The sequence below is a fragment of the Dysidea avara genome, chromosome 6, assembly GCF_963678975.1.
Source record: "Dysidea avara chromosome 6, odDysAvar1.4, whole genome shotgun sequence".
Taxonomy (NCBI): domain Eukaryota; kingdom Metazoa; phylum Porifera; class Demospongiae; order Dictyoceratida; family Dysideidae; genus Dysidea; species Dysidea avara.
In genome coordinates, this window is record NC_089277.1 from 33,403,781 (window position 1) to 33,418,489 (window position 14,709).

The 14,709-nt window shown below is 38.0% G+C and overlaps 1 protein-coding gene across 2 annotated transcripts; it reads left to right on the plus strand.

Moving 5' to 3' along the window:
- Positions 1-738: 738 nt before the first annotated feature.
- Positions 739-7,171, plus strand: LOC136258524 (uncharacterized). Of its 2 annotated transcripts, XM_066051840.1 has the most exons (3): positions 776-907; positions 4,899-5,020; positions 5,720-7,171. In XM_066051840.1, the coding sequence occupies exon 3, from the start codon at positions 5,854-5,856 to the stop codon at positions 6,961-6,963; it is 1,110 nt and encodes a 369-aa protein (XP_065907912.1). In that variant the 5' UTR covers positions 776-907; positions 4,899-5,020; positions 5,720-5,853; the 3' UTR covers positions 6,964-7,171. The 2 variants fall into 2 exon arrangements, with proteins under 2 accessions (XP_065907911.1, XP_065907912.1); XM_066051839.1 differs by lacking the exon at positions 4,899-5,020 and having other exon boundaries at positions 739-907.
- Positions 7,172-14,709: the final 7,538 nt, after the last annotated feature.

The following is a 14,709-nucleotide window of genomic DNA, read 5'->3' on the forward strand; positions in this document are numbered from 1 at the left end:
TTCACCGCATCTGTCTTATATGATGTCTGTCTGTCATGATGTTAAGATCAAACCTGTCTTTCAACAGCTATCTGGTGAGAACCTAAGATTTAAGACTGCTGTCCGTGATAATGATGCCCATCTTGATATTAGTGCTACAGGTTTTTGGGGTGCTCGCCATTAACGTGCCTTGACTGCCACTGCCTTCTTTAACGTCCTTGTGTTTTAACTCCCTCGCTCCCTCCGATAGGTCTCCTCTTTGTCCTCAAGTGCTATTTTTCGGAGGCATAAGCAGGAGAAGCAACCTGCATACAAGGAAAGGGTTTGAAAGGTGGAGCATGGTTGCTATATACTCCACTTGTTTTCTCTTCATCTGGTGGTATGGGGAAAGCTGCTTCTGTTGCGTTTAAACGTCTAGCCAATCTTTTGTCCATTCAAAGAAACACATCTTAATGAGTTGACTGTGCTGCGGTCTAAGCTTTTCACTGTTGAGGTCATCCAAGTCAATACAGTAGATATCCTTTCCTGTAGTTACTACCTAAACAACAGAACCCAGTGAGTTTCTGTAGACAATCAACTATCTAAGACTCTACCAGTCATCTCTGGTGTACCACAGGGTAGCCTGTAGGCATATAGCTAACAGTTTACAAATTTCTAGCTTTAGGGAGTGTTAATCAGTAATTTTATTGGTTCAATCGTAGGGGGTATGATTATCTGTGGCTCCAAGAGTAGTCTGGCACGGCGAGTGGCACGGTCGCCCTTTGATCTGATCGAGATTAATCAAAGGGGCGGCCGCGTCAAACTGATGCCTGAGGATCCGCCCTGTTTGTGAGTTGTGAACGGAGGATGGAGGATTACTTACAGTGGGTGCCGGCATCGAATGGACACATCCCGCCTAGCGCAGTGTGCGGAGGGGTGAATGAAAAAGGTGATATTGTCGTATTACAAAAACACCAGGCATAAACCCGCATTTTAGTATCATTTGGTGCAAGGTCATGTAGGTACGCGCTGTAGGTAGATCTGCGACCGAGGTCAAAGTCTTGACCTGTGTCTAAGAGCCTTCAGAGGCCAGGCGACGATTTTTCTGTACTTTTCGATTGTGGGTTGGAAATTTTGTCCATTGACTTGGCACAAATTTGGTGGCCTTGACCTTTGATTCAGACTTTGACCACGGTTACATATCTACCTACAGTGAGTGCCTTTGTGTCACCTCCTTGTAGTATGATTGAGTCGAGCTACGAATCCAAGACTTATGCCCAGACCATTTTTCTTTGTTTTGTGTGGGGGTAGGTAGTGATACCACAGAGATGATCGGTCTGCATTGGGGTGAGAGTGGGATCTATTATCTTGCGTGGTTAGACTGCTTTTTTCCGTGTGTTGGGTGGGGAAAAGGATCTAGTGCAGCGTTTACTTCTGGGTTGTCCCTGGATTAGATTGGCCGCAAAGGATCAAGGTCCGGACGGTATGTCAGTAAGCCAGGGAAAAGCGATCTGGCCACACAAGACTAAGCAGTAGACATCACAGCAGAAAATTTATGTTCTTTGTGATGAAAGCATGAAACCCCTACGTAGTATAGTAGTCGGAGAGATGTTATTTTTCCTTTTTGACTGGTCCGGGCAGCAGATAACTTCTGTCAACCATCATTTAAAAATAGTAAAAATGTGGTCTGGCCATGAAAGAGTGTATACATGTAGTTAGTGGGCTGGTGACATGAAGTCTGAGAGGTGGAGCCATTACAAATTTTACCTTTGGTGTCCTTTATATCTCCAAAAATAGTGACCTTTGTCTTTAGAAGACTCCGAATTTACCGGACACCATTATGTCATGTATACACTAGCTACACTGTAGCAAACTTAGATGAGACATTTTATTAAACACTATTATGAATTGCCTATACCGTATGTTCACGTTGAGCTGAATCCTGAAAAACAGCAATATTTAAAAGTGGCCATTCCACTGTTTATACACTCCCGTTAGGGAAAGGGGCTGTAATGGACACTGTACTTATATGGCTTCCCCATAGGAAATGTATTGTGAAATTTTTGATTGGCCTTAGATATGTCAAACATTTGAACAAAAAGATTTTGAAATATTTTTAGTGGGTCAAGCAATACTACAAAAGAGCCAAATTTCAAGATCATGTGTAATTGCATCCATGAGTTATTAAATGTTTTTGAAGATTCAGCTCAACGTGAACATACTGTAATAAAATGATTATATTTTTAAGCACTACTGCTGAAGCTATTTAATTGCAGTTTGCTGGCAAATCTGCATTAATTTTGACCTAAAATTCAGTCTTGGTGACAAACCCTTGCTTACTGACTTTTCTTTGTAATATAGTGCTGGGTAGTCAATATCCAGTATATTCAAGATAGAAATAATTGGTTCAAAGCTTATTCTGTTCCATGTAAATGAAGCATATGTGTAGGTTCATATACTGTAACATTGACCCCCTCCCACACACATGTGCAAACAATTAATCATATTACATTCATTATCTACATTCTTTTGTTTAAATTTTAATTCAATATTTTAACTAGCCATTTAGGCTCTGCAGGGAACTTATGCAACTTGGTTTGAAAACATAGGAAGTATGTACCCTCCTCTCTTGAGGTAGTTTAGCAATGATCATAATTATTCTATCGTCAATATTTGAGACAAAGATTTGTTTATGGCTATAATTTGCTTCTATAATAGCATTAATTTTGATGTATAGAACTCCATAACTTGTGAAGGACACATCATACTTTTAGTCAAGGTTGCTGTACAACCCAGTGGCGGATCTAGGATTTTTAAAAGGGAGTTTCTGAAATTGATATAGCTAAATAAGGCATCTGATGACAGAAAATTTTTGAGATTTTAGAAGCTCTGAGATTGGATTTTAGGCTATTTTTAGTTAGCAATTACAATAAACTCAATGCTTTAAACTGTAAATAGTTACTAAGTACTATAGCTAACTATAGGGCAAGTATGGTGACTACAAACTGTAGCTTTGATTGCTCTGTTAGAGTAGTTAGTTGACTGTTGTATTAGAGTATCTCGATGGTTTAATGCAGTGGGAGATGAAAAGTGAAGTGTTGCTGAGGGTTTAATAGCTACAAATGGTGTTAGTTGAGTGCAACTGCATGCATGCTACTGAAATACAGTGTGTTTGCTATGACAAATTGTCAATACAATAATGTTTATGTAATGAGAATGCCACTAAGCTAAATTTAAAAGGGGATTTCTGTCGAAACCCCAGAAACCCATCTAGATCCGCCAATGAACTCCGGAAACTTTTTGAGGTTGTAAGCAGTGTTGAAAGTGGGTTGGGTCATCTGTTATTTTCTGGTGTGAACTGCTTTATAGAATATAGATCTGGGTCTTGAATCATGATGATGTGCAAAGTGTAAGTGTATTAGTGCATCATAGTCTAGTCCAAGCTTCTTTCGTGAGCCATGCCTAGGGATTATGTGTTACTGTCTGTAGGCATACGTGGAGCCACGCCCTATTGTATAATGTATTTTAGCAGTGCTTAAGTGTGCTGAGGAAAAGGAGTTGTCTGCTTTGTGAAGTAGACTATCCTGCAGTATTTTTCAGTGATATTTTCAGAAAGGAATAGTCATGTGTCATACCTTTCATCTGATGTTCCTTTTTAGTGCGCATTGTGCTGAAATGTGCTGGATGAATTCCGCCCTTGAATAGTGCCTCCCTTCCACCCAACCTTTTGAATAGTAGCCACGTGCACATTGATTTTTGACACTAGCCTAATAGTAGCCACAGCATTTAACCAAGTACATATGGTATACTGCTCTACTAGGGTTTTCTCTCCCTCACAAAAAAGAAAAAAAGCAGTCTGAGCACAAAACGGAGTACATATATTACTTTAACAGACAAAGACGAATTTAAAACCACAATCAAAATATCACATAAAATTTCAGCAAAATTCCTTGAACAGTACATGTAGGTTTGTATTGTTTCACTAGCGGTTGGTTGCATAATTTTGCTTGCCAACCTTATCATCGTATCAGTGTAAACATACACACCACAAGAGTGAAGAGCTCACACTTACATACAAATAACCTAGTTCTCCCTGTACGCGAAAGTTTGACAGTTTGACTAGTCTAATGATCATAAAGGTACACGCCAACTGCAAGGGGTGAAAGTCTTGACTATGTGTATAGTGTGAGTCTTGTGCCCAGACCTCTTTTTGCGTGGGGTCAAAGAAAAAAGGGTCTGATGGGTCTCCAATAGAACTTTTGCGCAGCCAGACCTACGGATCATTGCTTAGTGATGAATAGTAAATTAAGGCTTGTTAATGAAGTGAGAATGAGAAAATTGTGTGTGTGACAAGACTTTAAAGTAGGTCTGCAACAAATATTTGATTTGTTCGGATATTTGCTTATTAAAGTTACCATTCTGATATTCATGTAGTAGTAAATTACAAGTATTTGCAGTGGAAATTGTGTTGGTTACCAGCTTTATTTCTACAAGATGGCCTGTTCTGCTATGCAAAATTGATATATAGACAACCAACATTAATTTTGCCTAAATTTCAGAGAGGAAGTAGTCATGTATGTGGCAATAAGTAGCTGAATTCTAGCACTTTTGCATTAAAAAAATGTTGCCTAATAGTTTGGTATTAGTTCGTTAAGACCTCCATAAAAATATCTGGATACTAAATTTGACATTCGTTGCAGCCCTACTTTAGTATACCGTATTTCCCTTTCTCGTTTCATTGACAGGCTTTTGTTATTCATCAATAATCCCCAAAAGTTGTAGATCCAGCTGCACAAAAATTCTATTGGAGATCCACCAGGCCATTTTTCTCTGCCCCCACACAAAAAAGGAAAAAAGTGGTCTAGGCACAAGACTATAACTGTACGTGTGGATTTACCAGAAGGATGAATTATTGGAGGTAAAATAATTTCACTTTATAGATGCTTTGTGTTGCAGACCTGATGGTAGCCATTTGAAGTTGTTTTGTTGCAAATTGTTGTAAAGTGGTCTCCTATCTACATAGCAACTTCAATGAAAATTACTCTAATAAAACAGTCAACATGTAAGTAAATGGTTTGTCTGTACTTTAATAGTATTACCAAGAGTATATAATAGAAGCCAAGAGTGTCGAACGGTGTATTAGCCCGTGATTAGTGATTGCGTAAAGTAACATGGGTATTTCAGTAATTATTTGTTTATGCGAAATAGTAATCTGAAATGCGTACGTGGCAACAGGTCTTTTTTTGCCAGTTTTCCATGTTATTCAACCAAGTATTCAACAGTTATTGTACAAAGAAAGTGTAGTAAGGATCCAAGATAATTCCAGCTTGCTAAAACAACGGTTGCACAAACAAGCGTGTCGCCACACCTTCAAGGATCCGCTTGGCAGTGCCAGAACTTTAACATTATAGCCAATTCCCTTTAACGTTATCATGTTTTCACTTGGTTTAGTGATCAATTTGGGCTAAATACAGCAACCCTTAATGGCAATGAAAATGAACAATTACTGAAAAGCCGTGTTACTTTACGCAATCATTAATCACGGGGCAATGCATCCGTTCGATTCTATTGGTTTGTATTATATACTCTTGGTATTACATAACACATGGAATAACTACCTGAAATGTTAGCAGATTGATTTTCAGTGTACATTAACCTTCTATGGTTCACCCATTGCATCACTACTCCGTGTTTAACATTTCAGCAGTGTGTGTACCTTATGGTGCTTCTATTTATGTCTGTGTCAATATGATTTGTGTAGGAGAGAAACTTTATGTTGCTCGTACCGTCCATCAAACTGATGACCCACACAATCCGACCACTCGTTGGCCATCTGATTCATTCCCAGGTGTTGTGATCCCTTCCCGTGGAGTGATCAGCTACTTCACTATCAAGATGCACCACCGTAAACAGATCAGTACTAGTAATCTCAGTAGTAAAAAGTACATGGTCTTAACATGTACAGTTCCAGACATACTGTACTGGGAACCATTCAAGGACTATGATTCTCCAGCATTTCAATATAATGTAATTTCAACTATGGTTTCAGGTGTTAATTTTGGGTACATCATGTTCTTTGGCAAATCTGACAATCCTAGTACAGTACATGAAAGTTTGAGTGAAGCTCCTAAGGAAGTGTGTGGTCCCATTGCTGGGATGGGGTACTACAAAGTACCCATCTATGAGTGTGGGGAACATGAATGGTATGCTGATAGTGAATATCTCCTTGAAATACACTTTCATACACAGAACACAGAAAGGTTAATTGAAACTGTTCACTTTTCAGTTCTTTGTGCTCATGAAGTTCCTCCATTATCTCATTCTTGTTTATCTTCACCAGAAGTGAATTGGACAACTGTTTGTTTGGATGGTTGTCTACCTCCTAATTCATTTCCTACTGGCATATCTCCTACTGGAGAAGTGCTATATCTCGGTTTGGTTGAAAGAGAAGGACCCACTTTTGCAAATACAATGTTAACAGCAAGGGATAGCCTGTGTAGTGATACTTCTGTTAAATGTAATGTATTAACAATTAATGATCCCAGTGCAGTTAAATGGGACAACTGTTCTTCTAGTGCTACGCCTGAAGCTCCTGTGTATGTACCAGTATATACACCTGAAGCATCTATACCATATGATACTAATATGTGCATTGGTCGTACACTATCTAACTCTGATCTCACTATTGGAGTGTCAGCAGATCATCGTCTCATAAACTTACCAATTGATAGAGTAACTGCTACACAGTTGGTAGGTGTAGTTAGAGGTAGCACTCGGAATCTTTTCATCAGATGGGATGATACGGACTACAGGTATCTGTCTTATGAAGTTTTGGTCAGGAAATTGATTCCTAAGAGTTTACAACATCTTTGTCGTAACACCATCATCATTGCCACACTGGGGATACCTAACCGGGTTGATCAGTTACTTCTACCTGATGGACTGAAGGAATTTTGTAAATTAACAGATGACGAGAAAAACAACATTGTACATTTTGATAACTAGAGAAGATTATTACTAAGCTGTAACTATACCTGCATTTGTACAACCACTTTTGGTGCAACTTAGATTTTTTTTTTTTTTACTTATATAGCTGTATATCTTTTTTTATGGAAATGTTGTACGTTTTTTTGAAAGTAAGACTGCTCAATATAAAAATACAGTACTGCTTTTCAGCAGTGCCCTGACAAACATACAGTTTTGAGTACACATTAATTACATGCATAAAAATTACTTATATAAAAGATTTAAAATCCACCAGTTTCCTTGCTTCATACAGTGTTGAGTTCCAAATTTGTGTACCACGAAATAAAAAACTGTTCTTTGCAAATGCATAGTTCTAACTCTTAGTACAAATGCATTATGAGCAATGCAAGAAATGAAGTCAACAGTGCAGCTGTATAATAAAAAGTGTCATGTATGGGTGTATGATAATGTCATTGCTCTGTCAGAGTAATACTAATACTCATAGAGCTGCAGGAACTGGTAAATAGGAAAATTTTGAGTGAAATCTTCCAAGTTGCTTGAAGTGCATGGTAGAGGAAGGTGAGTCAGTAGTCTAATATTGGCAACACAAACAGACGATGTAGCCTACCAAGAAGCCCAGTTGCTCTCTTGTAAGTACAGTAGGACCTTGATTATCCAAACTTCGATTATCTGAACCCCTTCACTTATCTGAACACTTTTGTGATTCAGCTGACACGTACAGGTGTTCGGATAATGGAGGTCCTGCTGTAGTTGTTGCATGTAACTGACTTAGTAGCTATTTATTTACTAATTCATTTGTTAGTTTTTCAGTGCAAGATATACATAGTAAAGGTAGCTAGTTGTGTAGTTTTTGTTGTAGTTTTGGCTACTTATAGCTACATTGGTTTTGTGTGTGTGTGTGAGTGCGTGCGTGCGTGCGTGCGTGCGTGCGTGCGTGCGTGCGTGCGTGCGTGCGTGCGTGCGTGCGTGCGTGCGTGCGTGCGTGCGTGCGTGCGTGCGTGCGTGCGTGCGTGCGTGCGTGCGTGCGTGCGTGCGTGCGTGCGTGCGTGCGTGCGTGCGTGCGTGCGTGCGTGCGTGCGTGCGTGCGTGCGTGTGTGTGTGTTACATTATTATTAATCTTTGTTGTGGTTCATAATGCTTCATAATAGAGATTAGAGATCGCCTATGTTTTTGGCCAAAATCCTAATACAACACACACCTAAACACCACCTTAGGAAGATCCCCCAACCACAAAAGAAGCCCTAGAAGTTAATTTGGAAGACGTTTAGGTTCACTGGAAATATGAAGTCAAAAGGAATGCATTAAAGTACTTTTTTAATTTTCTGAAATATGCCATTTTGTTCTTATTTTTTTGTTTCCACAGGGCTAGAGCAAAATGTGAGTACTTTTTGGGGATAAAAACTACGTAACTTTCCTTCCTATGTCTTTCTTCACATCCATGACCTATTTTTAAATGCATAGTACAATGATATCACCCATTCTCAAGCAATTTGCTTCTTGTTGGTTCACTTTGCCATTGATCTTCTGACTTAGTTTCTGCAAGGGTGACCAATGTGTTAACAAGTATATGTTAACAAGTTCATTTGGAAATTTGGAAACCTTATAATCATTACCTATATATTTAACCACAGTATATTAAGTTCATACCAGAACAACAATGTTGTTGTGTACAACTGTGTACTTGACTTATTGTGATCACACAGCTGCACAAATCAGAAGCCATACTATTGCTGACCACAACATGCTATACACTGCCTATAGTTGGATAACATGCTAGCTTGTTTGACTCTTTCTTCATTACTTTTTTCAGTGAAAATTATTTTACACTGTTAGTATTATTTAATGTACAAAACTCAATCATGAGTACAGTCATGCATAAAATTTAAATGATCTCTTATTTTAAGCGCCAATTAGAAAACAATACATGAAAATAAAAAGCTGCCATTTGTATGAGTAATTTATTAAAGCGTGTGTATAGCTATGAAGTTTTCAGGAAATTTTACCGTATGCTAACCCACATATACTTCCATGCCTGAAGTGCTAATGTACAAAAGAGTCATAACATTGATTTAAAGATTCTTTTGAAGTGTCAAGGCTGATTATGTCTTGTGATAGCTGATTCCACTCTGCATGGTATATTGTTCTAGGAAAAAAATAGGATATCTGTAACATTCTATTTATGCATAGGTTGATAGTGTAGGAACTCTTGGTCATGATTAGATCTTGTGATAGTTACAGGTGATAATATTGGTAAGTAGTTGGCAATTAAGTTGGGTTAATCTTGCACATTTGTATTTGAGGCCATTCAAGTGCTGTTAGCATTTCAGTTGTGCTATCTCTCATGTCTCTTCTGCAAGGGTGATTCAAAACAAATCTAGCTGTTCTACGCTACAAGGTCAACATTAATTTGCTATTTTATTGGTGTTATTAAGATGGTATGGGTCTCAAACTGCAGCTAGTACAGGTAAGACAAAGTTGTTTGAAGCATAGCTCATGGATTGTTTCGTAAGTCGAGTTGTAAAAATCCAATGAGTCTGGTTGGCTAATTGCCTTGTTGATTATATGGTTTACTTGTGGTCCCCAAGAGACTGAGATAATAATCTGAATGCTGTTCAACAACTTTGTGGGGTTTGCTTGCCATGTGATACGGAAATGTTGTTTTGTGGTGGTGTCTGGAAAATTTTTTGAAGATTGTCAACATTGAATATCATTAATTTGCCTTGTTGTAGTCCATGTGTTAATTGCTTGATAGATCAGACATTTAAGACAAAATTGACAGTTGACAGCAAATCATGAACAGCAAACAATGCTTTGGATGTTCGTTATTAGATCACTGATATATATGGTAGTACTGTTTATGTAAGGATCCTCCCAATTAATGATGCATGCTGCCTAAAATTCCACCTTTAAAATCATCCAAGAAACATCCTACATGATAAAAAATCACCTTTATGGATCAATATTAGTCCATCTAAGTTGATCTAACATCAAATACAACATTAAAAACAAAAAAACACTTATACAGACAACCAGATATAGAATTTTATAAAATATCACCAAAAGTTTTATCTGCCTGCCTGCCCGCCCGCCCACCCGCTTGCCTGCCTGCCTACAGTACCACACCTTTGTGGTCCCTACTATACAGTACTATTGTACTGTATGATTATAACTATATAGCTAGCTGTGTTAGCTATATATATCATTATTGCTGCAAATTACTTCATGATTTAAATTGCAGTGCCATGTATGCATGCAGTTTGAGTGCCACCTACTTTAAATTGCCTGCATTGCATATTGCATAACCCTTTTCTCTTTTCCACATAGTGTATTACACAAACATAAACTGAATATGGGGGGAACTATTAGTGTTACCTGTACTCCTCACTGCAAATATGATGTGGAGAAGCCCTGGGTAACTAAGGAAGTTGTCGGATACCATCCGGAGTATATACAATCCTACCACTACTGGTTTAACCCTAACAAGAGAGAGACAGTACAGCAAGTGGCAGTGAACATTGAGACTTGGGTCCAGGGTCTGGGGGATCCAGGGCCTGGGTCAAGCATGATTGTTCAATTTGGGTACTTATAGGAAGTTGCATAGCAATCTGATATTGCCATTAATTTTAATAACTGATGTTGAGAACAAAATTAGCTAACACTATCAATACTAATATTATTTTATTCTGAGTATTATTGTATAATTGAAATGATCGTGACATAGCTATACATTGTTCTGTGACCATCTCTGTGAAAATCAACCTTATAGCTTTACTAGATGTGTGATGTGTCAACATAATTTGACTGAGGGATTATAATTGGTCAAACGTAATAAGGGCTGAGAGAGACAATCACATGATCATCATAATGAGCAATCATGCATGTAAACTTATTATTAGATCTTTTAATAAGGTGAAGCACAATGTGCCAAACTGAAAGTTGTGTTGTTCGTAAAGAAATCAAGATGATCTGTATTCTGTGCTGATAAAGATGGCAGATCTAGTGGCAACTTTTATATCAATTAATAGTCCCACAAATGGCCCCTCTATTATGAGGAACATGCAGTCTAGGATGGTCAAAATATATACTGTACTAGTCCTCAGGCATAATCTCCATAAATGAGTTATATGGCATACGGCTGCAGTTTTACCTATAGTTGTTAGGTACACAGGACAAGTATTAGAACAACAAAGTGTTGTGGAATCTCCCTTTTGAAAGAGCCTCTCTTACTCAAGATACTCTAATAGAGCAATCAAATCGAAATACTCTAATAGAGCAGTCACAGTAGTCTTTTGAGGACAGTGTAGCAAGCTATGTATCTAGATATAAAAAAGGAAACATAGTTGGTGAGGGGAAGCTATTGTCAGCAGGTGATGACCTTTTTTTGTCTTTAACTTACAGCTAGGCTGAAGTTGCAAAATGGAACCTCCCCTTTTAAAAGTCTGAATCCTCCCCTGAGACCGCATACTCTTAGTATGGCTTCCATTTTTCTTCTGTGGGAAGATCAATATGAGGAACGTTCTCCCCTATAAATGATCTGAAGTGGATGGCAACATAATGACCTGTCTTCATACCAATAATTGTTGCAAGTGATCTTTGTTCGTGCATCACAGAGGCAGCAATTACTTTTTATTTATTTATTTATTTATTAATGCTTTACAGCACAAGTGCTGAAGGTCTGTAGGACACCTGGTCCTACAGCCTGCTCAAAGACTTTAGCTGCAGAAGGTGTGTTTGAAAAGTTGTACTGGATTGTATCTCATGGAACATCTATATTATTGCTAATTGTGAACTACTCATTTTCATTTGTTTTACATTTTCTGACCAAAGTTTGACATTATAGTTTGGGATTTATTACTTCTTGCAACATTGGAGAGTGAAAAGCATATAGAGCGTGGTATGGCTTCTTACATATTAACTAGCCACAAACATGTATAGTTAACTCCCATTATGGTGTTGTTTACTGTTTTCATTCCTAATATGGACTATAAAACAACATTCTTTGATCAATTAAAGAAGCCATATGATGCTTTACGCTTTTTGAATTTTGCCTTCTGTGTTGCAAGAGGTAATAAATCTCCTGTACCAACATTTTTAGTCAATATGACAGTATCTTTGATGTTGTATTAGGTTCTACCACATTCCCAACGTTCCTTCACACAAGGATTGTTCATAATTATGTTAAAATGTCTAACATGTTTGTCAAATCTCTAATATTTTATTAATCATATTAGGCATGAGAAACTTTCCAAAAGTCAAAGGGATGACTGAACTCTGATAAAAATAATAAAAATACTCGACAACAATGATACGACTTCCCCACTTCCTTCTACACTACCATATAGTGATATTCTGCATATTCATGCCGCAGTCTAGTGTCACCACAAATTTCTATATGGGAATGCCAAATTTGTCCACAGCACTCTTGTTCCCCAGAGCATCTTCATGCAATGCTGTAGGCAATACTGAACGAAATGCTGCAAGATAAGAAAAATCAACAGACTAGCCAGACTCAGGGGTACCAATACTAAACAAGTAATTAAGTTTGGCCTTGGCAATACTTACACCATAAATCAATCACATACAATTTACAACATGGTTATAGGCACTCAGAGAATGGACTACACAACAAGAATGATACCTCAATGTGTTACTATCAATTTACCCATTAGGCACAGGAGAGCTATGTAATAGCTATACACAGAAGGCAGAGCCTGTACAAGCCACTAGCTTAATGGGAGCCTACATAAACCATTGAGTGTATCTATTAGTATTAGTATTAGTGATTTAGGATACATAGGCAATGCCTGTATATGATCCTATTCTATAGCTATAGCAAAATAAAATCAAACATAATTTAAATTAGCTACCAGTCATGATCGATAGTAAACATTTGTGAGGAGAAGTGTTGACCCAGTAGGTTTTTAAAACTGTTGATAGATTGGGCTGCAATCACATTCTCTGGTAAATTGTTCCATACAATAATGCTCCTTACTGCAAAAAAGTTTGACCTTGGCCGGGTGACAGCACGTGGTTTAAAAAATTTGTTTGTGTCTAAACCGCTATCATTTGACATGACAAATCAAATGGACCAGCAATCTCTGAATGGCTTCCAGCTTTTTGTACTTATATCTGGAAGGCATTCAAATTTTGTTTGTCTGGTTTCCTCATACCAAACAAACCCGGTTGGAACAAAATGAATATTCAGAATTGACAAAGCATTATTGTTGTGACATATAATAAGCATTGCTCTTACAAAAGTATGCAGTTTAGGTTCACTGATACGCATTAACAGTGTAGTCCACTGCATGTATGTACATGTGCAAGGAAAATGTGGTTAATATATATATAAGCATCACATGCTATATACCATCAATATACTAACCACAGGCCAAGTAATATGATGCTAGCCTACTAACACCTCTCCAATGTGAATCACATGTTTTGCCCATTTTCAGACAATTGGTGTACGTGATCATTGATCACATGTAGAGTTAGTCCCACTTGTTAAACAGGTCGTTTCCGTGCAAGTATACAATTTCAGTTGTGTAGCTTTTTATAGCTGGGGCGTACAACTTCTGGCTTGTCAGAAATCAGAATACTTACACAGACACCGATTACTATTTTCCATAAAATGAGAAAGCTATATATATACCTTTGTTGTTTTAGCATACTACATATATACTTGTTTTACACTGTGTATTATGTTTTTTTCCATCCATGAACCAGAATTAAACGTATTACTGTCTGTGGCAGATTATCACTTAAAATACATGTAAGTTCATTTGTAAAGCTCAAATTCCATAGATATACATAGCTGCATATAACCGCTGTTCATGCATGCCACGGCAACCAAGTAGTTATTCAGAACATCATAACCCTTGGATGACTTTTTATTCAACATTACCAGTAATCAAAACTTGCATGCTAGCTATTAAGAAACATGACATAATGAAAAACTGATTATTGAAAAAGACTGAAAGAATCAGTTTGAAGTAAATAATTTTTTTTCAGTATGCTTGACAAAAAGAAGATTAGCTATTGACTGGTGTCAGTAATAGAGTAGAATCCAACGGTGAAGCTCCTCATCAAGAACAATATTATTAATTATGACCATGCAGGTGTTGAGTGCATGTGTGGCAACAGTATACTGAGCTATGTACAGTTGGCTGGTGTACATGTCCCTTTGATATTGATTTTTATGTACAAACATGGCATAGCAGAGGGTTTAGAAAGGGGATGCATTTGGGGGAAGGCCGGGGGTGCTTTACCTCTCCCCCATGACTACCTGCACAGACACACACATGCACATTATTAATCAGCTGTATGGCTGAACATGGGCGCACGTCTGATTCTATGGAAACACGACTTGGGAAAGCACGTGCCTGGACCAGTTTGCTAAAAATGTCACAGCCACCAAAGCGCTCTATTTCAACAAGCTACGCTACTTTAGCTGACGCAAATATTCCAAAGAGGATTCATACTTGTCATAGTGACAATGAAGACTTAGAAGACGTAGAGAGTTCCAAGGAGGGACACAGCAGTGATTTTGATGAGGAATCAGGCTTGGAATCAAGTGATGAAGAAATTAACGCTAGCGATGGAAGCACAGTGTGTGATTCCCCTGGTGACAGTTGCAAGCGTTTCTGCTTATTGGAGGAAATAACAGCTAAAATTAAATGGGCACTATCGTCAAGTCTGAAAGGAGATCCTGTGTGCCGTATTGTTATGCCATTTGACAAGATCTTGTTTCAAGATTCGCTGGCT